The sequence below is a fragment of the Aethalodelphis obliquidens genome, unplaced genomic scaffold, assembly GCF_003676395.1.
Source record: "Aethalodelphis obliquidens isolate GAN/ISIS:26980383/991018 unplaced genomic scaffold, ASM367639v1 scaffold2, whole genome shotgun sequence".
Taxonomy (NCBI): Eukaryota; Metazoa; Chordata; class Mammalia; order Artiodactyla; family Delphinidae; genus Aethalodelphis; species Aethalodelphis obliquidens.
The window spans coordinates 21,984,351-22,010,569 of NW_020837946.1; the positions used below are offsets into that span (position 1 = coordinate 21,984,351).

A 26,219-nucleotide genomic window follows, 5' to 3' on the forward strand; every position below is an offset into this window, starting at 1 on the left:
CCCATGAATCATCCCAGCCCTCTCTGACACTTTTGTATTGACACTTTTGTATTGAACACAGTCCATCAGACTTTCACTTTCCACTCTTCATTGCCACAGACACCTCTTCTCTGCTAGGTGACTCTACATGTTAATGACTAACAGGCAGTAATCCCTGTGGGTATGTCAGATACCCACTGTCTCACACACCTCAGTAACATAATCCATTAATCTGGTTTAAAAGCACACATCTCTTGAGAGCCATTACTATATGGAAATGCCTATCTCAATGCCAAGGTAGGGAAGAAGATTTAATTAGGGGCGGGGTGGGAGGGAGACTTCTATACATCCGTCAGCTTTCAGATCACACAATGTAAATGATATGGAAGAAAGCGTATGGGATTTGAAATCACAGCTGTTGGTTTAAAATTCCAAACTTGTTTACTTACAAATGTCACTGAGCTTTCATTACCCAGTCCATAAAAGGGGAAATGATGTTTAGCGTCCATGGTTACGTGAGTGAGGCTCTAATGTACTTTTAAAGCTAAAGAGCATGGGAACATACTGTATAACACAGGGAACTCTACCTAGTGCACTGGGTAACCAAAATGGGAGGGAAGTCCAAAAGGGAGGGGATATCTGTATGTGTGTGGCTGATTCATTTTGTTGTGCAGTGGAGGCTAACACGACATTGTAAAGCAACCATACTCCAATAAAAATTAATAATAAAAAAAACAAGTTAGAGTTACAGATAGTTGCATATATTATTATAATAGTAACTGAAAAAGACACCCTGTTGAGCCAACTCTTCAAGGAGACATAACGGGTTATACGTATTCTAAGAACTGCAAGAAGAATGGTGGTTAGTAAGGGGCTTGTGTGTGGAACACACAGACTTGGTGTTTATACACCAGCCTCTTCTTGACTCTTCACGGGCCACTGATCCTTCTTTTCCCTCAGCTCAGCCTTAAGACTGTCAGGATGGATGCAGTGAGGAGAAAGAAGGCAAGTGCTCGAACAAGGAATATTTACTTCCTTGGGGCTATATTCCTGTGAACTCTGTGGCACAACTATAAAGTCTTATTGAAAGATATAAACGAAGTGATTCATCGTAGTTGGTGGGAGAGACATCCTGTGGTTGGAAGTTAGTAGAGGGTGGAGGTTGGTAGGAGTTTTACTCGATGCTGAAGTTTGGACTTTATCCTGAAGGCAGGAAGGCTGCTCAGAAAACAAGGCATTAAAATGTTACTTAAACATATTACGGTGAAGAGGGATTCTCACCTTTATCTGAGGTCTACACAACTTGTATAACACTCATAATAAGGCAGTTCCAATAAGGACAAAAAATTATCCACGGGCTTCTTAACACTGGCTTTTTAAACTTCTAACATTGAAGTGTTAGAAACTTCAAGATCCTCTACTGATTTCATAGAGGATCAGAACTCCATTCTGAATCTCTTCTTCCTAAACACTCCTCTGTTCCCTGTCTCAGTGTCCCCTCTTGCATTCTCTTGAGCTTTCCTAAAGACACGTGTATTGTGTGTGTATATGTACATGTAAACACACAAACATATTTTCAAAATACTATATAATAAAATATACACATACACTTAAATGTATACTTTTAAACATTAGCTCTCTGATGAATTATAAAGTAAGCAGTGTGTGTCAAAGCAGCCCAGTGTTTAAAGTTCACCTTTATTTAGAGTGAAACTAAACCTAAATCCTTCCCTCCCAAATTTTTGTTTGTTTTGTCGAGAAGTGAAGGGAGGTAGACTAAAGAGAACCAATTAAGATAATTTTTTTTTTTTTTTTTTTTTTCTGTACGCGGGCGTCTCACTGTTGTGGCCTCTCCCGTTGTGGAGCACAGGCTCCAGACGCGCAGGCTCAGCGGCCATGGCCCACGAGCCCAGCCGCTCCGCGGCATGTGGGATCCTCCCGGACCGGGGCACGAACCCGCGTCCCCTGCATCGGCAGGCAGACTCTCAACCACTGCGCCACCAGGGAAGCCCAATTAAGATAATTTTTAACTGGAGCTTTTGAATACAAATATGCACAACATAAAATTTAGACAGGGTAATTGATAGCTTCCTTTTCCTGGCCAGAAATTGCCACCATAAAACCAAACTTGGTGTAGGAGGCAAAAATTAATAAGCCAGATGATTCTCAAGGTCAGTAAGCTAATTCTCATTCTTCAGTTAACTAATAGTTCTAGACCAGAACTGGTCCAGAAAAGACTAAAAATAATATAGCTCTGAGGGGGAAGGAAAGAAAAGCTTGACTTAAACTCCATTGAATGGTTACCAGGTACTTCTAGTATTGTCTACATGAAACCCCAGTTACTGTAGCAAAAGCAGGAAGATGGAGCATTGAGTGGAATATGGCACTTAAGATGCAATCCTGACTTCCCAGTAGAGCATCCCACTGGACATGGGAAGGAATGCATGTTACTTAAGGCCACTGACTGGGCTGCCTCTGGCGTGTCATTTACTCCAGCAGTGTCTTTCTTTTCTTAATTTTTCTCTTTTAAATAGCCTAGGGCAGTTGTTTCTTAGATTTGTAAATACATGTTTTTAAAGCATCTTGATACTTATTTAGGAATATATCTTAGTTCTATGATAAATCCTTTTACATTTCTGACTCTTTTAGTTACATCTTAAGGAGGAGTTTCCACTTTTTTTAATGAATTTTTAAGACCCACACTAGAAGTTACTAATAATAGACCTCATTTTACCATAAACAATCAGGAAAAATGATGTGGGACGGAACATGCAAAACAGACCTTCCAAATACATGCAAGACAGTCCGTCCCAGTTACTATATGTAATGGGGAAGAAAGTCTCCACCTAGCAGGGCTGTTATAAGAATTAGAAACAATATATGTCACATAAAGGAATACATATTAGGAGTACAATAAATGGTAGTCATCCATTTATCCATTGGGGAATCCTGCCCCAATCAGTATTTTGATATTAATCCTATTGGTATATCTAACTTTTATTTCTTCACAGTTTTCTTTATTGCACTTGATTTCATAACTTCTTAAAATGTTGGCAGTCACTTGCTTGGAAATTAAAGTTTCTATCAGTTTTTTCCCAAACATTTTATTAAGTAACACAAAATAAGATCTGTGCAATGTTACCAAAAGGATTAATTAAAAAGAGTCTGGTGCATATGGGGAAATTGGTGCGTGCCTAGTAGCAATAAGCAAAAACTGCAAACTCATTTTGTTGACTTGAATGATACAAACAAGAGGGGCAATGATCAGGAAAAGCTAACGTTGAATTGGAATAAATTAACTGTCCCTTTGAGTATAGTAAATAGTGAAATCACATCAATTTTGATATTTGAAAATTGGAGATCATTTTGAGCTTTCAGATATCTTCCATGTTTCATTTCTATTATTTATCAATATTCTCCAGGGCCAACACTGAGGAACTGATATTGAATATTTAGTAAGGCCCCCTCATTTACACTTTATTGTCTCAGAGCCAGAAAGAAAGTGCTGTGATTTTGAAGTTCTAATCCTTCAGTTGCATATAGTTGGTCACCTTTTTCTGGAAAGAAACCCACCACTGTCTACAGAAGGATTTTCTTGTGTGTTACAGCACTGCATTATGCTTCTTTCACCTTTTCCAGAAATTGAATTGGGAAGAGAGGATGGTGTGAGGAATGCAATTTTCGTTATTTATTATCTCTGAGGACGAAGCACTCGAAGACTTTTCACATGCTTCTGTTTTTCTCCACATCATTAGGCTAAGACAGTGAAAGCATCTGCTTGCCTCAGACACAAAAAGGGCTGCTACAAAATTCACTAAATATACATAAAAAGGGGCAAGGAGGAAGAAACAAAATGCATTATACTACTCACCTAGTTCATGTACTGATTCACATCCCAGTTTATTTTAATTATTGGATTTATGGGAAGGATTTAGTTTCATTGTTGCCTCAGAGAAATCTAATCCTGGAAGGGCAATTCCAAGATAGGAAAAGGGGGATAATTGCCTGGAGGTTATTGAGTTAATTGGATATAATTCTCAGGTATTAAAGGTCAAAAATAAAGATGGGGGTGACCAGAGTTTGTTTTGCTAACGTGATGAACTCTCTGTTTCTTCCTGTCTCTCATTAGTGTCCCTAAGGGTAGAGACAGTTATAGTTCTCTTGTCCACCAATAACATTTCCACGTTATGTAGGTACAAGGTGTTTGATGGCCGTTTGCAGATTGATTGAGTGAATAACGATGTTGCATTGCTGATGTAGAAACACATATTGGAACAATATTACCCAAGAATGGACAACAAAGAAGAAACTTATCATCTGGGGCTGCATAAACTTAAGAAGGGATTTAAAGACAAAATTTCCCACAATTTAAAAGAGTAACAGGAATTCCGTGATAGCATCCATGTGGTAAATCAAAGGAGTCTATTAGATCAATTCTCTTTCAGACAGTCGAGGCTAAACACTATGCTTCATGATCTTGCATTACCCTTGTCTGCATGATGGTGGAGACCACCGACCTGAGTGGTAGTGAAAGCTGTAGGAGTCTGGGGAATTGAAATGGCATTGCTTAACTTGGTTATCATTTTAAAAAATCTGAAGAGACTGCAGAATGAAATTGACCCACTAATAACGTTGTATCATTTACCATTAATTGTGAGAATATCTTTAAAGAGCCGCCAGCTGGCTAATGGCTAACCTGTTTTTAAAATGTGAGGAGAGAGATCCTGGGAGCAATTCACATTAGGTGTGAGCACATTTTTCCTTTAGCAAGAAAAAGAAATGACTTCCCAAGCAGCTCACTTGGTATGGTTTTAATAAATTATGTCTTTCTAACCTGCTACAATTCCTTGAGAATTAACTGAATATTTGCAGTTAGGAAAGCCAGTGGTTGGCACTCTGTTGTGATCTTCTCACAAGGCTCAGAGTGTAGGGTCCTTTAAATAAGTTGAGGTATAACTTAATAGTAGATAAAAGGTTAGATCCCAGGACAGTTCCAAAAAGCAGTTGAGGTAAGCAGAATCATAAAGAGAGAGCATGGCAATCAGTTTGAAGAGTGAGGTGACTTTTAGAAACATAGAAACAATTTTAAAACATATTTATTAATAATTCAGAAGCAATGCAAACAAATGGTACATATTTGCCAAACTTATGTTTGGAGGATTATAAGAAACTCTTGAAGGACTTAATTAAGCTCGGTAATGGAGTAAACACAATGGAGACGAGATGGAGGTAATATATAATGAACAGTTTAGAGTCATACATTTAATGAGTTCTGAATTAGCCATGCCATTCAGGAAGAGAGATTTCCAACTAGTATCATAATAAACAGGGCAAGGAGGACAGTGGGCAAAAAAAACCTAGGTCAATGAGTTACTCATAACATTTGCAAAAAATGGATGGCATTTATCAACTCAAAAGAGCATTGCTCTAAAGCTATTCTGAAACTGGCTTGTGGGTAAGATTGCATTATAATGAGTTTTCTCTGGTACTTCAGCAACTAAAACCTCCTAGTTTAACTCTAATGTAATTCCAGCATATTGTCATTAAAAAGAAAAGTGGGAAGCATTTCAAACACACCGGCAAGCATAAAAGTGCCACAGACATTCACATATCCACTTCCTAACTTTATCAAACCCTAACATTTTTATGTCATATTTTCCAGAATTTTTTGGTGGTTGTTTAAAAGAAATCAAACATTAATGTACCATTGAGGACCCTGTGTAAACCACCCAGATTGGTTTCTCTCCCTTCCTTCCTGCTTCCCTCCTTCCCTTCCTAAAGGAAACCATTATCATTAATTCAGGGTTTAACATTCCCATGCTTGTATTATATTTTTTACTACGTATTTATATACCTGACTACATTACATAACATTACTTTGCTACTTTTTAAAAATTTTTTCATGATTTCTGGACTTCATTTAATTTTGTTGTTGTCGGAAAGGTTGAGTTTATTACCCCTTGGAAACAGGGAGAGTGCACAACATGAGGAGTGCACACACTGTGGTGCGTCTCAGTGAGAGGGTGTTATTGTAGGATTTAGACTTTGGGTGATAACTGAGGCAGGTCCTAGGAAGCAGAGCTTTGCTCTGAATTGGGCATTGTCAGGAATCAGGAACAGTTCTATGATTCTTTGCAGAAGTGTGTCTCTGCTAATTTCCTTGCTAGTATATTAAGTGGTTCTTTTTTTTCTTCTTCTTCTTCTATTATGAACAGTGCAGCCTGAACCTTTATTTTATATGTCTCCTGGCATAACCGTAAGTGTTTTTCCCAGTTTTATTGAGATATAATTGACATATAATAATATATTAGTTTCAGGTATACAACATAGTGATACAATATATATATATTGTAAAGTGATCACCACAAGAAGTTTAGTTAACATCGATTGCCTCACATGGTTACAAACTGTTCTTGTGATGAGGACTTTTAAGATCTACTCACTTAGAAACTTTCAGATGTACAATAGAATATTGTTAACTATAGTCTCCATGCTATATATTACATTCCTAGGACTTATTTATCTTATAACTGGAAGTCTGTACCTTTTGACCACAGGATTTTTAAACATTACGTAAATGGTACCCCACTCTAGCATCCTTTAACATCATACTTTTCAAGCTGGACATTATGTTTTGCTCAGCATTGTATTTTATGTGTTTACTTCTGTAGATTTATGCAACTGTGGTGCATTCATTTTGATCATGTACTCCATACATAGATATATTACAGTCTGTTTATCCGTGGTCTTTGATGATCTCAGTTCTTTAATTTATTTCCAATGGTATTGTGATGGATATTCTTTATATATATGTCTCTGTGTGCACGTGTGCACATGTGGTCTAGCATATATACCTAGAACTATGTATACTTTAAACTCTGTTGAATGTGACCAAGTGCTTTCCACAGTGTAGCTTTACTAATTTATTTTTCCCCACCGTGGGATGAGAGTTCCCACTGCTGCGTATCCTCTCCAATACTTGGTATTGTCAGACTTTTTAAACTTTGGCCTATCTGATAGGTGTAAAATGGAATTTCATGATTTCAATTGTATTTTTCTGAGGTATGTTCTTTTCAGAAAAAAACTTTTTTCTTAGAAAAATTAGGAAATACTAATTGCTGTATTAGTATTTTTTTGACTCTACAACTTAAGAAAATGCCACTGGGGAATTTTTCTCTCATGATTTTTTCCTAATGAGACAGTGGCTTTGATAAAAACTCTATAGAGAGGGAGGAGGAAGGCCAGTAAATATGTTGTGGGTTACAAAGCGAGCCACAGTTCACTTAAATTGTCTCTTTCGGATTGGCAGAAGTCCTGGTAAGAGAATCGTTGGCTTAGGAGAAAGTCAAGTTTGACAAGAAGAGGAGGCTGCTACTTGTCAGCAGCCCTGCTTAAAAGAAAAGGTTGTGACATACATTTTCCACTGGCAGGTTGTCACATCAATCATTTGTAAATCGATGTAATATGAATACCCGAGATCTAAATATGACACAAGCTGTTGAGGAGTGATCAGATCCGGAACCAGACCCTGTTCTTCCCAAGCGAATAGAGCATTTGTTGAATCAGAGAAGTTACTAAGCTTCTGCCTTTATAGGACCTATTATTATTATTTTTTATTTATTTTTTTTCTGGTACGCGGGCCTCTCACAGTTGTGGCCTCTCCCGTTGCGGAGCACAGGCTCTGGACGTGCAGGCTCAGAGACCATGGCTCACGGGCCCAGCCGCTCCGTGGCATGTGGGATCTTCCCGGACCGGGGCACAAACGCGTGTCCCCTGCATCTGCAGGCGGACTCTCAACCTCTGCGCCACCAGGGAAGCCCGGACCTATTATTTTCTATACAATGATCCTAGCAATGTATTTCACTGACTTTTATTCTTATACTGTAATGCACAAAGTTCTCTGTGATCATAACTGAATCCGATTTCTGAATGAGAAAAAATAGTAACATACCTCTATAGGGATGACTACTGAAATTCTTTTCTCCATATCATAATTCTTAATGGGTTACTGAGATCACATTTTAATTTTCAAACATAATTTTCATCTTATATTAAGTGTTTAATACTTCAACATGGCTAATCTCCTTTTATAGGAGATTCTTCTACTTGTAATAGCTATGATGAATGGGTAGTCCGGATTTATTTTTCCTGCATAAGTGAGGAAATGGCTCATTGTAGAGGTCATGGTTATGTAATAAATCATTTGCAAAGCTAGGATTAAAAAGGATACCTTTTTTTTTTAAATTTATGGCTGCATTGGGTCTTCGTTGCTGTGCGCGGGCTTTCTCTAGTTGTGGGGAGCGGGGGCTACTCTTCATTGCGGTGCGTGTCCTTCTCATTGCCGTGGCGTCTCTTGTTGCAGAGCACGGGCTCTGGGTGTGTGGGCTTCAGTAGTTGTGGCACGTGGACTTCAGTAGTTGTGGTTGTAGACTCTAGAGCGCAAGCTCAGTAGTTGTGGTGCACAGGCTTAGTTGCTCCGCGGCATGTGGGATCTTCCCGGGCCAGGGGTCGAACCCGTGTCCCCTGCATTAGCAGGCGGATTCTTAACCACTGTGCCACCAAGGAAGTCCCAGACTGTGTACTTTTAAAAACCTCCCCAAATCCTTCTGGAATGAAATTCCCTTCTCCAAGCAATGGCTTAGATTTTGCTGAAGGACTGCCACAGTTGTAATGGACTCCCATAAATAAATGCTAAGGTGCTTGCTGAATTACTATATCTAAGCCAACTTAGTGAAGAGAATGCTTACAAGTAAGTTTTAGTACAGTAAGACTCAAAGCCAAGATATTTTCTTATTAAAAAGTTCCCTCCTGGAAAGGGTTGCGGGGAGGAATCTTTCCAGTTCCAGGTCCCTTTTCAGTTGGGAATACATGAGACAATGGGTTAAGGCACTGTTTCCCAAAGTTTGCCCCATGGGATATAGATCCTCAGGATATGATCCAGTGCTACCTTAAGAAACAGGAAGAAGAAGAAAGGAAAAAAATTCTGTGTGCACATATGTGGAAATGTGGAATTAACCAAAGTTATTCAGGTTTTTTACTAAAAAACTTCTCAGAGTCTTTAATATGCAAATATATTCTGGCTTTCCCAGAACAGGAGATAGAATTTAGTTTCCTAAACTCATTTGGCCCCAGAGTCTGGTTTATGGAACTCCTGATATTCCCCCCACTACCTACTCTCCCAATCCGCAACATCACATTGGAGACCCTCTGTAATGGGAGAGGGATTAATTCCTCAGTTCCTTCTCCCAGTGCAGGCTTTGTGAGTTAACTACTTAAACACCTGGTTGATATGCAATGTAGTTAACAATTAGCATAGCACTTCTTGCACAAATCAGAACAGATGTGGTGGCACTGGAGGAAGTATCACTCCTCCAGAGTACTCCCTCATTTTGCTACAGGTTAACTGATGTTGCTGGATCTGTGGGAGGGGGAATTGTCTCAGAGGAGGGGCTGCAATGGATGGGGCTCAGCACAGTGGCTCTCAACCCACCGGTACCAGGTCTTTTTGATATGACCAATCAGCACAGTCATACCATGTGTACCCAGTTTCACTTTAGCCCTGCCCCAGAGGCCAGAGGGTCCTCTCCTGGTCAGCCACATGCAGGGAGAATTAGGAAATTAAGTTTTATAGGAAGAATGTCCTGCAATGAAATGAGGATGTAGGATTCATTTTTCTTTTAACTCTAATTTAGAAGGAAATAAAACAGTTGCCAAGATTCTGTTTCTGAATGGCCACGGCAGGGAGATTTTTAAAACACGATTGTGAATCTCTCTTCCTAAAAAACCAGCGTCAGAAAAGCAAAATATTGGTTACCGTTAGGCCCTGTGTAACAGGATGAACAGACCCCAAGATGAGCTGTAGAACTCAACATTCTTTGCCAAGTGGGAATATTTTGAGTAGTATTAGTGGAGATTCCTGCTTTTTAATTTCTCCAGATTCAGTCCATGTGGCAGTTTATTATCTAGCATGTATGTGTTCCTGTTATGTCTCCTAGCCTTGAATCAAACCATTTTGTTTACAATTTGAATAGATTGGACCATGCCCTTTGGAACTCATCACCCAGCAGGGTCTCCTTAATATTCAGAAAGGAGAACAGCACAATCTGTTCCAGAAACTTAGTAAGGTGGATTATGGAGCCGTTTGGGGTGACCATCGATTCAAGTGTGTACTTTAGGATCAAAGAGATAACATCCAAAGAGATAGCAATGTCCCAATTCCAAACTGCCTCACCCTCCTATCTTAAAAAATAGGGTAGGAGGGAGACACAAGAGGGAGGAGATATGGGGATATATGTATACGTACAGCTCATTCACTTTGTTATAAAGCACAAACTAACACACCATTGTAAAGGAATTATACTCCAATAAAGATGTTAAAATAATAATAATAGGGGACTTCCCTGGTGGTGCAGCCTGCCAGTGCAGGGGACACAGGTCCGATCCTTGGTCTGGGAAGATCCCACATGCCACAGAGCAAATAAGCCTGTGCACCACAACTACTGAACCTGCTCTCTAAAGCCTGCGAGCTACAACTACTGAGCCAGCGTGCTGCAGCTACTGAAACCCGAACGCCTAGAGCCCGTGCTCCGCAACAAGAGAAGCCACCACAATGGGAAGCCCGCGCACTGCAACAAAGAGTAGCCCCCACTCATCCCAACTAGAGGAAGCCCGTGTGCAGCAACAAAGACGCAATGCAGCCAAAAATAAATAAAATTTTAAAAAATGATAATAGTAATAAGCCGAAGACATAAAGCAGGCAGGAATCTTTCCCCACTTCCTCTCACACCTGCAGTGTCATAACCAGAGCCCAAAATTATCCCCACAGGGACACTTTTTGCACCTTTCAAAATTTGTTGACTGTGATACTTGGAAGCAACTCCAAGGGATGTGGGAGACGCGGGAAGGATCCCAGCATGAAGAACACCATCTCAATGACCCAAAGTTTGTTCTTGTTCTCTGTGGCTCTAGCCATTAAACATATACAGATGCCAACCTTTTGAGTATACAGGACCTCCTTACCCACCGCTTTAAGGAGTAGTCATTGTGCCACAGACCTCACTGCCAGAAACTGCCTTCATTTTGCCAGTGGGTTTGAACTTGGAAAAGCACCTATGCTATGAAGCAAGACCTGCCTGGGGAGAATGAGGGAGAATGTGTCATGGCACCACACCCACTGAGCACGCAGTAATTGAAGCACTTCACCAGTTGATACAGGTACACATTATGAATTACTAGGGAGAGAAACACGTCATGCAATCATCCTAGCCATTCATTGGTTTAAGGCACAGAGATGGGAGATCACATAGAGCAGCAGAGCCCCAGCCATTGCGTGTGAATTAGACAGATGTTGCAACAGCAGTCTGGCGAGCAATGGTAACTCATGATTCTGTGTGGTCTTTCCTCTTCAATGCTTCAATTTTGATATGACCAATCAGCACAGTCATACCATGTATACCCAGTTTCACTTTAGCCCTTACACAAGGGCTAAAGCACCTTACACAAGCTTTAATTAATCTTTCTTGTTACCCTAGGAGGTGGCAAGGCCCTTTATCCTCAATTAGGTAGATGTGGAAATAGAGATATAAAGAGGTTAATTTACCCCTGGTGATTCAGTGAATCAACAGCAAAACCAGAAGTGGTATCTGTTTTTCAAATTCTCAGTCTGTTCACTCCAAGATATACTGAAACTTAGCTGAAAAAAATGTTTTCATTATTGTCATATATCATGGTTGTTCTAGATCCATCCCTGGCATTTTGGTTTTCATGTAACCTTGAGCAGATTGTTTGATCTTTCTGCAGTTATCTGCAAAATAGGTGTACACTTGCCCTGCCTATCCTATAGGACTGTCATGGGGTTCACATGAAATTATAATTGTTTAATTCTCTCAAAATATGAAGTTTTTTAAAGCCAGTGTTTTACTATTTATTTTAAATTATATTTTATACATAAAATTTCTGACGACTCATGAAAACAAATGATTTCTATATGCATTTTGTTTAATAAAAGTATGATGAGGTTTGAAAGCAGGCACTCGCTTTATCTCTCTCAAACACAGTCACACACAGACACACAGACACACACACACTAATAACCCAGAGTTACATTTTAAAAATGTTTAAATGAAAGAAGATTTAATAGAAGCATGAACCTTACTTAGCACCACAGACACACAATATCTGTTCAGTAAATATTTATTGAATAGATGATGGATGGATTCACTTTGTGGATAATAAACTCAGTGGTTGATGTTTTACATGTCAGTGTGTACCAGCTAGGTTTTCAGAGACGCCAAGAACTAAAGAGCCTGTAATGATAAATGTTCTTGATTTCATTAATCAGCAGCAATCTCTCCACTTTTATAAGGAACATGAATATAATGCAATGTTATCCTTTGTACTTATTATCCATTGAACTTACTATATCCATTGTTATCCATTGAACTTACTATAAATTAGGGATAAAATTTGAAACTTTGTCTTACAAATAATAAAGATAAAGATGTATATTATGTTAAAATCCTAAATCATGCTGTCTCACTGTGACCCTCAGGATTTCATCTATTCATTGATTCATTTATTAATATAATTAATTATTGCTTACAATGTGTCAAGCATTGTTCTAAAAAATATGTAAGAATTTTTCTTTCTTTCAAATAGCTTATTCTTTTTTTTTTTTTTTTTGCGGTATGCGGCCCTCTCACTGCTGTGGCCTCTCCCCTTGCAGAGCACAGGCCCCGGAAGCACAGGCTCAGCGGCCATGGCTAACGGGCCCAGGCGCTCCGCAGCATGTGGGATCCTTCCGGACTGGGGCACGAACCCGTGTTCCCTGCATCGGCAGGCGGACTCTCAACCTCTGCGCCACCAGGGAAGCCCTAGCTTATTCTTTAGTCCCTCAAAAAGTGCAGTTTTATTGAGCTAATGTCTCTATCTGAAGATTCACAGTCATATCAGTATTTAATCCTAAACTAAGGTCTCTCTGGGCTGCAAAGGTTAAAAAAAAAGCCGTTTTTCAGAGGGAGTAAAGTCAGGAAGACCTAGTGTATTTGATTTTACCTCGTGATGGGCAGGGGAACAAGACAGCTCTCCTCAGGGAACAGCCTGATCTTCCAAATGGAAAGTGCATTTGTACGAGAACAAGGACAGTCCTGTGGTTCATGATAATTTGAAAGGTCAGGTTTATGCCATTCATAATTTTAATTATGTCTTTAAAAATGTAATTGAGAAGGAAATTTGCTCAAAAATTAGAAGAATGAAAGGACTTACTTTAATAAATTATTACAGATATACTTTGAGATTCATTTCCTTTCCCATACTTTCTTTATTCATATCTGGTTATCTGATTGTTTGCAGGTAACATTTCCAGATATACCTGTCTCATTTTGCGTGCTTGTCGTGGTGACAGATTCTTGCCATGGTGTTTCACAAGGCGACTTATCATTTGCCTGATTAGAAGGCCTGATACTTTTTCTGCAGATGTGACCCTATATCCAAAAGGTTAAGAAAAATATAACTCCTCAAATGAATAACTCCATATTTTAAAAAGTCAGAATTTTCTTCCAAGATTTATCATTCACCTCTTCACTAGGGGTAAAGAACAAATTCCTTTCACCTGGAAACACAAAAATACCACCTACGTTGGGTTCTGACCTGCTTCGAGAAAAACATAAAGAAACACAGTGGAAGTTCTCCAATTCTACCATTATTGTAATACTTACAGATGTCACAAGGCAGCCTACAGAATGCTTTCTGAGCCTAATGATGTCAAATGGAAGTGGCTTCATTACCAAAAAGACTGTGACAGTTCTTTCTTTAAAAATACAGTAAGGGGCTTCCCTGGTGGCGCAGTGGTTGAGAGTCCGCCTGCCGATGCAGGGGACGCGGGTTCGTGCCCCGGTCCGGGAAGATCCCACATGCCGCGGAGCGGCTGGGCCTGTGAGCCACGGCCGCTGAGCCTGCGCGTCGGGAGCCTGTGCTCCACAACGGGAGAGGCCACAACAGTGAGAGGCCCGCATAACGCAACAACAAAAAAAATACAGTAAGTAGAAAATAGTACTTCTGTAGATAGTGCCAATGAGCAGAAAGCTCCTGAAGTTATTATGGAAGTGGGCAAAAATCCTTCTGTAGTGGTGAAAAAGAAAAAAAAAGAATAAGAGAGGATGTTGGGAGAAATGTGCATTCTTGGCTATATCAGTGAGTAATGAGATGGAGAGGTAGGTAAGAGAAAGGGGAGCCTCAGGAGGAGGAGAGAAAAGAAGAAATGGAAAGAAGAATGTGGCAAGTGGAAAGGAAAGAACAAAAGATTAAGAAATAGAGAAAAGAGAATAGTAGGTAGATTAGATGAGATAAGGGAAAAGGAAAAGAAGGATGGAGTTCAGGTGTAAACAAGAAATGAACGAGGCAGGAGAGGGAGAGGGACATGTGTAAGAGGTTATCCTCCTGGGGGTCAGCAGACTACAGCCTGTGGACCAAAGCCAGCCCATTGCCTTTTTCATAAATTAAGTTTTATTGGAACACAAGCAGGCGCATTGATGTACACATTGTCTATGGTTGCTTTCATGCTACAATGGCAGGGTTGGGTAATTGTGATGGAGACAGCATGGCCCACACCATAAAATATTTACTATCTAACTCTTATAGAAAAGTTTGCAGTCTAATCCTGTTGTTCTCAAACTTTAGTGTGCATCAGAATTACCTAGAGGACTTGTTAAAATAAAGATTACTGAAACCCATCCCCAACGTTTTTTACGAAGTAGATCTCACATTTTCATTTCTAATAAGTTTCCAGGTGACGCTGATGGTGTTGAGCCAGGCACTGCACTTTGAGAGCTACTGCTGTAATTTTTATGTCATGTCACCCTAATGTTGTACTGAATAAGGACATTCGTGCAGAAAGGGAAAGGAAAATCAAACTTGATCCTCCTTCTAGGTAAACACAGAGGTATAGGTTGATATCATAATTCTTTACAAAGTATCTTATTGAAAACTCTTAAACTGGATCTTTTTGTAATGCCAGTTTCATTCTTAAAACGATGAAAACTAAATTTGATTTAGTTAAAAGCTTAGTTAACTGGTGGTTTACTGCTAAAAATGTTTTATAGTTTGGTTTGAATCCACTCCCTGGAATACCGTTGGACTCTTGTCAGTGTTACTGGACTGCGTCAGTGTTGACTGCATCCATCTTATGGGACCACCCGCTTCCCACCCATGGGTGGCTGCTCGTCCCACCTCACTGACGATGCCTGGCATAAGTGGCTTGAAATTTTGCTTACTACCCACCCCACCTCACTCCCAGACTCTGCTGGAGTCTCCGGGCTACAATTTCCCTGCGAAATTGCAAGTTCTTCAATAGCTTTCCTCCTGGAGATGGGTATGAATGTTGTCCTGAGTGAGAGATTTTGGGGACTCGTGATACCAAGGACTTTATTCTGCCTCACACTCCATCCCAAGACCCTTAGATCTGGTTTTTCACCTACAAGTGGTGCCATAGTTTGCACATTTATCATCTTCCACCACCTGTATCCGAAAATCTGTGCTCTGGCTGTGAACATGGGCCACCAATGATTAGCTTTAACTTGGCATGCTTCATGCTCGCTGCACAGAAGTTCTATGAAGGATAGAGAAATGTGACTCTTTTTCCAGCATCCTAGCGTTTAGGAATATAAAGACAAACATAATTTTGGAGCATGAAAGTGCCAGAGACACCTTCAGAGCAGAATGAGTTCAGTTTAGAAGTAGCAGCTCTTCACAACATGGGATGGATGGTTGGATTCCACCATTGCTCTGAGTAGTTACTTCCTTGTACACATAACTAAGATGGGCAGAAGATTGAAAATTTCATGTTTTTCACAAGAAAGCTACAATACAGTTTAAATCTATTTCGTTCTGACTTGTTAGTTCTAGAGGACTTCCAGATTTTGTGACAAGTTGATGGGCATGAGAAAGTATACTGTGGATATCAAAGAAGGATGAATGACATACATGGAATACAGTAGATGCTTGATAAGTCAGTGCTATTGTTGTTGCTCTCTTGTTTCAATGAGTGTATGGTTCTTGGTTAAAAAGTGATGGTAAAATAAATAATGCAGGCAGTTCAGATTCTGCATGATGCTGTGTTAACTTAAACTTGTACATACCACAACCAGTTCCTCTTTTTCATGAACCCATTGTAACAAATTAAATATCAGTTATCAAAAAAACTGCAAAACGTGGACTGTCTATACTTTTTAAACACCATGGGGTATTATTTCTAAAGAAATTCCTTGATGAATTTTCCTGTAAAATAAGCATATCTGTTGTTAACCATAGCAGAGAATGTTGTGGGTTTAAATTCTTTCAAATTTTTCTTTAATAATTTTCAAATTGTAATTAGTGCCAGAGTAAGTAAAACTGGATGTAATGTGCCACCTCTTACTAGACCTTCTTCCCGTGACATCTTTTCCCTTCTCTTCCTTTCTTCCTGTTGCAATGTGGCTTCTCCTGAGCTGCCAGTTTTCAGCACTGGCTTAGTCACGCCATCAGCTTGGTGAGTGGTATAGAGCAAAGGGGTCACCTGGTTCTATCTCCCTTCCATTCAAACGACCCCCTGCATGTTTTGAGATGGACTAGGATTCTTCCTAACCCTGAGTTAGTGGCTCAAGGTGGAATCTGTGTAAAAGGGTGACTTACCATTAATGGTGAAATTCCACTGCAGAACTATAAAGGTCTTGCTGTATGCAGTTCACTGTGGCAGAATTTCGTTATAGAGGGGTGATGTGAAATGCTAACACGTAATTTGCTGCTCTGTGCTTATTCATGGAATTGCGCCACAGTGAAAACATTGAAGGTTCACTGCAATTTCACTTGTTTAATATTAGGAGAGACATGGGTCTTTCTGGTTTCAGAAAAAGAAGCTTCTTAGAAGGTAGTAGTGCATAGTCTGATGGATTTAAGTTCTTTCCAATTTCTTTTGAATTTTCGAAACTCTAATTCATACTGGTATTATCATATGTGTTAGTTTTTCCTACAGCTGCTGTAACAGATTACCACAAACTTTGTGACTTTAAAACAACACCAACTTACTAATTTATGGTTCTGGAGTTCAGAAGCCCAAAATTTAGTCTTAGTGAGTTAAAAATTAAGGTGTTGGCAGGGCTGCATTTCTTCCGAAGGCTCTAGGAGGATCTGTTTTCTGGCTTCTAGAGGTTGCCCACTTTCCTTGGCTTTTGGCTCTTTCCTCAATCTTCAAAGTCAACAGTATAGCATCTTCTAATCTTTCTCTCCATTTCATTTTTTTTTTCTCTTTAATTTTTTTCTGGCCAACTTTCCTATTACCCCTTCCTTTTTATTTTCAATTTTATTTTTTTATGTAGATCTGCATTTCAGTTACTTAGATTGAATTTCTATTTATTATTCTTTCTACTGATAGTGCATACTTAGCCATGTTGCTCTTACTATTTTTTCTTCTTTCTTTTTATAATAAAAACATATCTGTACCGACAGTCTTTCTAACAGATTCATGAGGAAGTTAAGGTTTTGCTCTGCAGTCTTTGGTTTGGAATTACCCTCATTTTTTCTAAACCTGCCTTTTTTATTTTATTTTATTTTTATTTATTTATTATTTTATTTTATGTTTTTAACATCTTTACTGGAGTAAAATTGCTTTACAATGGTGTGTTAGTTTCTGCTTTATAACAAAGTGAATCAGTTATATATATACATATATCCCCATATCTCTTACCTCTGGCGTCTCCCTCCCTCCCACCCTCCCTATCCCACCCCTCTAGGTGGTCACAAAGCACGGAGCTGATCTCCCAGTGCTATGCAGCTGCTTCCCACTAGCTATCTGTTTTACATTTTGTAGTGTATATATGTCCATGCCACTGTCTCACTTTGTCCAAGCTTACCCTTCCCCCTCCCCGTATCCTCAAGTCCGTTCTCTAGTAGGTCTGCGTATTTATTCCTGTCTTGCCCCTAGGTTCTTCATGACCATTTTTTGTTTGTTTGTTTTTTAGATTCCATATATATGTGTTAGCATACGGTATTTGTTTTTCTCTTTCTGACTTACTTCGCTCTATATGACAGACTCTGGGTCCATCCACCTCACTACAAATAACTCAGTTTTGTTTCTTTGTATGGCTGAGTAATATTCCATTGTGTATATGTGCCACATCTTCTTTCTCCATTCATCTGTTGATGGACACTTAGGTTGCTTCCATGTCCTGGCTATTGTAAATAGAGCTGCAGTGAACATTGTCGTACATGACTCTTTTTGAATTCTGGTTTTCTCAGGGTATATGCCCAGTAGTGGGATTGCTGGGTCATATGGTAGTTCTATTTTTAGTTTTTTAAGGAACCTCCATACTGGTCTCCATAGTGGCTGTATCAATTTACATTCCCACCAACAGTGGAAGAGCGTTCCCTTTTCTCCACACCCTCTCCAGCATTTATTGTTTGTAGATTTTTTGATGATGGCCATTCTGACTGGTGTGAGATGATATCTCATTGTAGTTTTGATTTGCATTTCTCTAATGATTAATGATGTTGAGCATTCTTTCATGTGTTTGTTGACAATCCGTGTGTCTTCTTTGGAGAAATGTCTATTTAGGACTTCTGCCCATTTTGGGGTTGGGTTGTTTGTTTTTTTGATACTGAGCTGCATGTGCTGCTTGTAAATTTTGGAGATTAATCCTTTGTCAGTTGCTTCGTTTGCAAATATTTTCTCCCATTCTGAGGGTTGTCTTTTCGTCTTGTTTATGGTTTCCTTTGCTGTGCAAAAGCTTTGAAGTTTCATTAGGTCCCATTTGTTTATTTTTGTTTTTATTTCCATTTCTCTAGGAGGTGGATCAAAAAGGATCTTTCTGTGATTTATGTCATAGAGTGTTCTGCCTATGTTTTCCTTTAAGAGTTTAATAGTGTCCGGTCTTACATTTAGGTCTCTAATCCATTTTGAGTTTATTTTTGTGTATGGTGTTAGGGAGTGTTCTAATTTCATTCTTTTACATGTAACTGTCCAGCTTTCCCAACACCACTTATTGAAGAGACAGTCTTTTCTCCACTGTATATTCATGCCTCCTTTATCAAAGATAAAGTGACCATATGTGTGTGGGTTTATCTCTGGGCTTTCTATCCTGTTCCATTGATCTGTATTTCTGTTTTTGTGCCAGTACCATACTGTCTTGATTACTGTAGCTTTGTAGTATAGTCTGAAGTCAGGGAGCCTGATTCCGCCAGCTCCGTTTTTCTTTCTCAAGACTGCTTTGGCTATTCGGGGTCTTTCGTGTTTCCATACAAATTGTGAATTTTTATGTTCTTGTTCTGTGAAAAATGCCAGTGGTAGTTTGATAGGGATTGCATTGAATCTGTAGATTGCTTTGGGTAGTATAGTCATTTTCACAATGTTGATTCTTCCAATCCACGAACATGGTATATCTCTCCATCTGTTTGTATCGTCTTTAATTTCTTTCATCAGTGTCTTATAATTTTGTTCATACAGCTTTTTTTCTCCTTAGGTAGGTTTATTCCTAGGTATTTTATTCTTTTTGTTGCAGTGGTAAATGGGAATGTTTTCTTAATTTCACTTTCAGATTTTTCATCATTAGGATATAGGAATGCCAGAGATTTCTGTGCATTAATTTTGTATCCTGCTATTTTACCAAATTCATTGATTAGGTCTAGTAGTTTTCTGCTAGCATCTTTAGGATTCTCTATGTATAGTATCATGTCACATGCAAACAGTGACAGCTTTACTCCTTCTTTTCCGATTTGGACTCCTTTTATTTCTTTTTTGTCTCTGATTGCTATGGCTAAAACTTCCAAAACTATGTTGAATAATAGTTGTGAGAGTGGGCAACCTTGTCTTGTTCCTGATCTTAGTGGAAATGCTTTCATTTTTTTACCCCTGAGGGCAATGTTGGCTGTGGGTTTGTCATATATGGCATTTATTCTGTTGAGGTAAGTTCCCTCTATGCCTACTTTCTTGAGAGTTTTTATCGTAAATGGGTGTTGAATTTTGTTGAAAGCTTTCTCTGCATCTATTGAGATGATCATATGGTTTTTCTCCTTCAATTTGTTAATATGGTGTATCACGTTGATTGATTTGCATATATTGAAGAATCCTTGCATTCCTGGAATAAACCCCACTTGATCATGGTGTATGATCCTTGTAATGTGCTGTTGGATTCTGTTTGCTGGTGTTTTGTTGAGGACTTCTGCATCGATGTTCATCAGTGATATTGGCCTGTAGTTTTCTTTTTGTGTGACATCTTTGTCTGGTTTTGGTATCAGGGTGATGGTGGCCTCGCAGAATGAGTTTGGGGATGTTCCTTCCTCTGCTATATTTTGGAAGAGTTTAAGAAGGATAGGTGTTAGCTCTTCTCTAAATGTTTGATAGAATTCGCCTGTGAAGCCATCTGGTCCTGGGCTTTTGTTTGTTGGAAAATTTTTAATCACAGTTTCAATTTCAGTGCTTGTGATTGGTCTGTTCATATTTTCTATTTCTTCCTGGTTCAGGGTCGGAAGGTTGTGCTTTACTAAGAATTTGTCCATTTTTTCCGGATTGTCCATTTTATTGGCGTATAGTTGCTTGTAGTAATCTCTCATGATCCTTTGTATTCTGCAGTGTCAGTTGTTACTTCTCCTTTTTCACTTATAATTCTATTGATTTGAGTCATCTCCCTTTTTTTCCTGATGAATCTTGCTAATGGTTTATCGATTTTGTTTATGTTCTCAAAGAACCAGCTTTTAGTTTTATTGATCTTTGCTATTGTTTCCTTCATTTCTTTTTCATTTATTTCTGATCTGATCTTTATGATTTCTTTCCTTCTGTTAACTTTGGGTTTTTTTGTTCTTCTTTCTCTAATTGCTTTAGGTGTAAGGTTAGGTTGTTTATTTGAGATATTTCTTGTTTCTTAAGGTAGTATTGTATTGCTATAAACTTCCCTCTTAGAACTGCTTTTGCTGCATCCCATAGGTTTTGGGGCGTCAGTTTTCATTGTCATTTGTTTCTTGGTATTTTTTGATTTCCTCTTTGATTTCCTCAGTGATCTCTTGGTTATTAAGTAGTGTATTGTTTAATGTTTATATTTTTTATAGATTTTTTCCGGTAATTGATATCTAGTCTCATAGCGTTGTTCTCGGAAAAGATACTTGGTATGATTTCAATCTTCTTAAATTTACCAAGGCTTGATTTGTGACCCAAGATATGATCTATCCTGGAGAATGTTCCATGAGCACTTGAGAAGAAAGTGTATTCTATTGTTTTTGGCTGGAATATCCTATAAATATCAATTAAGTCCATCTTGTTTAATATATCATTTGAAGCTTGTGTTTCCTTATTTTCATTTTCGATGATCTGTCTCTTGGTGAAAGTGGGGTGTAAAAGTCCTCTACTATGATTGTGTTACAGTCGATTTCCCCTTTTATGGCTGTTAGCATTTGCCTTATGTATTGAGGTGCTCCTATATTGGGTGCATAAATATTTACAATTGTTATATCTTCTTCTTGGATTGATCCCTTGATCATTATGTAGTGTCCTTCTTTGTCTCTTGTAATAGTCTTTGTTTTAAAGTCTATTTTGTCTGATATGAGAATTGCTACTCCATCTTTCTTTTGATTTCCATTTGCATGGAATATCTTTTTCCATCCCCTCACTTTCAGTCTGCATGTGTCCCTAGGTCTGAAGTGGGTCTGTTGTAGACAGCATATATATGGGTCTTGTTTTTGTATCCGTTCAGCCAGTCTATGTCTTTTGGTTGGAGCATTTAATCCATTTACATTTAAGGTAATTATCGATATGTATGTTCCTATTACCATTTTCTTAATTGTTTGGGGTTTGTTATTGTAGGTCTTTTCCTCCTCTTGTGTTTCTTGCCTAGAGAAATTCCTTGAGCATTTGTTGTAAAGGTGGTTTGGTGGTGCTGAATTCTCTTAGCTTTTGCTTGTCTGTAAAAGTTTTAATTTCTCTGTCAAATCTGAATGAGATCCTTGCTGGGTAGAGTATTCTTGGTTGTAGGTTTTTCCCCTTCATCACTTGAAAGGTGTCCTACCACTCCCTTCTGGCTGGCTGAGTTTCTGCTGAAAGATCAGCTGTTAGCCTTATGGGGATTCCCTTGTATGTTATTTGTTGTTTTACCCTTGTTGCTTTTAATATTTTTTCTTTGTATTTAATTTTTGATAGTTTGATTAATATGGTCTTGGCATGTTTCTCCTTGGGTTTATCCTGTATGGGACTCTCTGTGCTTCCTAGACTTAACCATTTCCTTTCCTTTATTAGGGAAATTTTCAACTATAATAGGTTCAAATATTTTCTCAGTCCGTTTCTTTTTCTCTTCTTTTGGGACTCCTATAATTCGAATGTTGGTGCGTTTAATGTTGTCCCAGAGGTCTCTGAGACTGTCCTCAATTCTTTTCATTCTTTTTTCTTTAGTCTGCTCTGCAGTAGTTATTTCCACTATTTTATCTTCCAGGTCACTTATCCATTTGTCTGCCTCAGTTATTCTGCTATTGATCCCATCTAGAGAACTTGTAATTGCATTTATTTTGTTGTTCATCACTGTTTGGTTTCTCTTTAGTTCTTCTAGGTCCTTGTTAAATGTTTCTTGTATTTTCTCCATTTCTATTTCCAAGATTTTGGATCAACTTTACTATCATTATTCTGAATTCTTTTTAAGGTAGACTGCCTATTTCTTCTTCATTTGTTAGGTCTAGGTTTTTATCTTACTCCTTCATCTGCTGTGTGTTTCTCTGTCTTCTCATTTTGCTTAAGTTACTGTGTTTGGAGTCTCCATTTTGCAGGCTGCAGGTTCATAGTTCCTGTTGTTTTTGGTGTCTGCCCCCTGTGGCTAAGATTGGTTCAGTGAGTTGTGTAGGCTTCCTGGTGGAGGAGACTAATGCCTGTGTTCTGGTGGATGAGGCTGGATCTTGTCTTTCTGGTGGGCAGGTCCACGTCTGGTTGTGTGTTTTGGGGTGTCTGTGGCCTTATTATGATTTTAGGCAGCCTGTCTGCTAATGGGTGGTTTGTGTTCCTGTCTTGCTAGTTGTTTGGCAAAGGGTGTCCTGCACTGTAGCTTGCTGGTCGTTGGTGGAGCTGGGTCTTGGCTTTGAGATGGAGATCTCTGGGAGATATTTGCCGTTTGATATTATGTGGAGCTGGGAGGTCTCTTGTGGACCAGTGTCCTGAACTTGGCTCTCCCATCTCAGAGGCACAACACTGACTCCTGGCTGGAGCACCAAGAGCCTGTCATCCACACGGCTCATGATAAAAGGGAGAAAAAAAAGAAAGAAAGAAAGAAGAGAGCACCAAAACCAAAAAACAAATCCACCAATGATAACAAGCACTAAAAACTGTACTACAAAAAACAAAAAAACAAAAAACAGACAGACATTACCCTAGGACAAATGGTAAAAACAAAGCTATACAGACAAAATCACACCCAGAAACATACACATACACACTCACAAAAAGAGAAAAAGAGAAGAATATATATATATCATTGCTTTCAAAGTCCATCTCCTCAATTTGGGCTGATTCGTTGTCTATTCAGGTATTCCACAGATGCAGGGTACATCACAGTTGATTGTGGAGATTTAATCCGCTGCTCCTGAGGCTGCTGGGAGAGATTTCCCTTTCTCTTGTTTGTTCGCACAGCTCCCACGGTTCAGCTTTGGATTTGGCCCCACCTCTGCGTGTATGTCAGCTGAGGGCGTCTGTTCTTTGCTCAGACAGGATGGGGTTAAAGGAGCAGCTGATTCAGGGGCTCTGGCTCACTCAGGCCAGGGGTGGGGAGGGGGCACGGAGTGCGGGGTGAGCCTGTGGTGGCAGAGGCCGGGGGCAACGTTGCAACAGCCTGAGGCGTGCGTGTGTTCTCTGGGGGAAGTTGTCCCTGGATCACAGGACCCTGGCAGTTGTGGGCTGCACTGGCTCCTCGAGGTAAACCTGCTTTTTTTGAAAGTTCATTGTCTCTGTATTCCCCGAAGGGAGGAAGCTAGTGTTTTAGAATCAAACCTAATTGTGAAAAGATTTGTAATTCACAGCTTGCCTTTTATCTTTTTTTTTTTTTTACATCTTATTGGAGTATAATTGCTTTACAATGATGTGTTAGTTTCTGCTTTATAACAAAGTGAATCAGTTATACATATGTTCCCATATCTCTTCCCTCTTGCGTCTCCCTCCCTCCCACCCTCCCTATCCCACCCCTCCAGGCGGTCACAAAGCACCGAGCTGATCTCCCTGTGCTATGCAGCTGCTTCCCACTAGCTATCCACCTTACATTTGGTAGTGTATATATGTCCATGCCACTGTCTCACTTTGTCACAGCTTACCCTTCCCCCTCCCCATATCCTCGAGTCCATTCTCTAGTAGGTCTGTGTCTTTATTCCTGTCTTACCCCTAGGTTCTTCATGACATTTTTTTTCTCTTAAATTCCATATATATGTGTTAGCATACGGTATTTGTCTTTCTCTTTCTGACTTACTTCACTCTGTATGACAGACTCTAGGTCTATCCACCTCATTACAAATATCTCAATTTCTTTTCTTTTTATGGCTGAGTAATATTCCATTGTATATATGTGCCACTGGTACAGCCACTATGGAGAACAGTATGGAGGTTCCTTAAAAAACTACAAATAGAACTACCATATGACCCAGCAATCCCACTACTGGGCATATACCCTGAGAAAACCAAAATCCAAAAAGAGTCATGTACCACAATGTTCATTGCCTTTTATCTTGACTCATGTGTGTGCCATCATCATATTTTACAAAGCAAATGTTAAAGTAAAGGTTACAAAACCATTAACTGTTACAATACTTGTGGCTTTAATATTGGGAAAATCTGCATATTAATTCATACCATTATTATTGGTTTTTAAATAGGAAGAAAATGTTGTGTGTCCAGGATAATTAATTTAGCTATTATGTTAAATTTTGAGGACACCAAAAATATTTCCTGTATTTGGAAGATTGGCTGCATTTATAATGACTTTGATTACAAAAGAAGACATGTACATTGTGGGAGAAAATAGTTAATATACAGTCAAATGAAAGTAAACAAAGTCATTTGAAATAAGCACCAAGGAAAAAAATTCCTCCAGGTTTTTTATTTTTTTAATTTATTTATTGTTTACTTGGCCATGCCATGCGGCATGTGGGATTTTAGTTCCCTGACAAGAGAGCGAACCCAAGACCCCTGCAGTGGAAGTGTGGACTCTTAACCACTGGACTGCCAGGGAAGTCCCACTCCAGATTTTTTAATATACTACATATATTTATATATATTTTTTACAATTATGGCTATTCTGGTCATATTGTTTTCTGATCTCTTTTTAATAAGCAGTGTATTACAAATATTTTCCATATTATTTGACAACATTTTTATTGGCTGCCTTGTGTTTTATTATATGGGTACACTGTGATTTATTTTTAAAACACTCTGGAAAACATTCTTGCAGCTACTTCCTTAGAGTAAATCCCAGGAAGAGAAGTTTTTGGGGCAACAAGCATTTTAAAGTCTTTTGATACATGGGGGACCCAAACAGTCATAATGCAGAAGATAATTTCACAAAACTGCACTCCTTTCCCTTCCCAGGCAAACATCACAGTGATCTAATTATTGTTTGTTTGTTTGTTTTTAACTTTTAGGTTACCTTGCACCTCGAAACCTTCCTAGTACTGGCTTCTTCCCATTGCTGCAAACCCTACTCTGTGACACAGACTCTAAATGCAAAGACACACCCTATGGGCCACAGGATCTGCTTCGTAGGCAAGGAATTGACGATGCACAATTTAAAGACAGGTAGGGACACTTCCAAGTGTGTTCAGTTGCTGTGAGAGATCAGACCTTGTTTCCTTATGAGATATCCAGGAAGCCTTCCTAGGTTAGGTATACAACTTTATTTTCTCTATCTACGAATGTGATGATCTAAATATGAATGAATGAGGTGGGTACAAACTGGAATTACCATTTTTATGTAGGATTAAGCATAATCTACTTTGATGAATTACTCAAATTTTGCCTTTTAGAACTACTTACGGTTACCGGAGGATGGGGGTGGGGATAAATTGGGAAATTGGGACGGACATATACACACTGCTATACACATAAAATAGATACTATTAAGGAGCTACTGTATATCACAGGGGACCTTACTCAATACTCTGTGATGGTCTATAGGGGAAAAGAATCTTAAAAGAAAAAAAAAAGGGTGGATATACGTGTATGTATAACTGATTCACTTTGCTGTACACCTGAAACTAACACAACA

At 39.0% G+C, this 26,219-nt stretch overlaps 1 protein-coding gene across 3 annotated transcripts in view; it reads left to right on the plus strand.

Annotated features, from left to right (window-relative positions):
- The window catches only part of ABCA12 (ATP binding cassette subfamily A member 12), a 180,790-nt gene that overhangs the window by 33,325 nt on the left and 121,246 nt on the right, over nt 1-26,219 (plus strand). The window contains exon 3 of one of the 3 annotated variants that reach the window (XM_027122124.1): nt 25,597-25,750. The exons of the other annotated variants lie outside the window; for them this stretch is intronic. Coding sequence (XP_026977925.1) covers nt 25,597-25,750 — 154 coding nt within the window. The remainder of the gene's footprint in view (nt 1-25,596; nt 25,751-26,219) is intronic. 3 annotated transcript variants of the gene reach the window in all.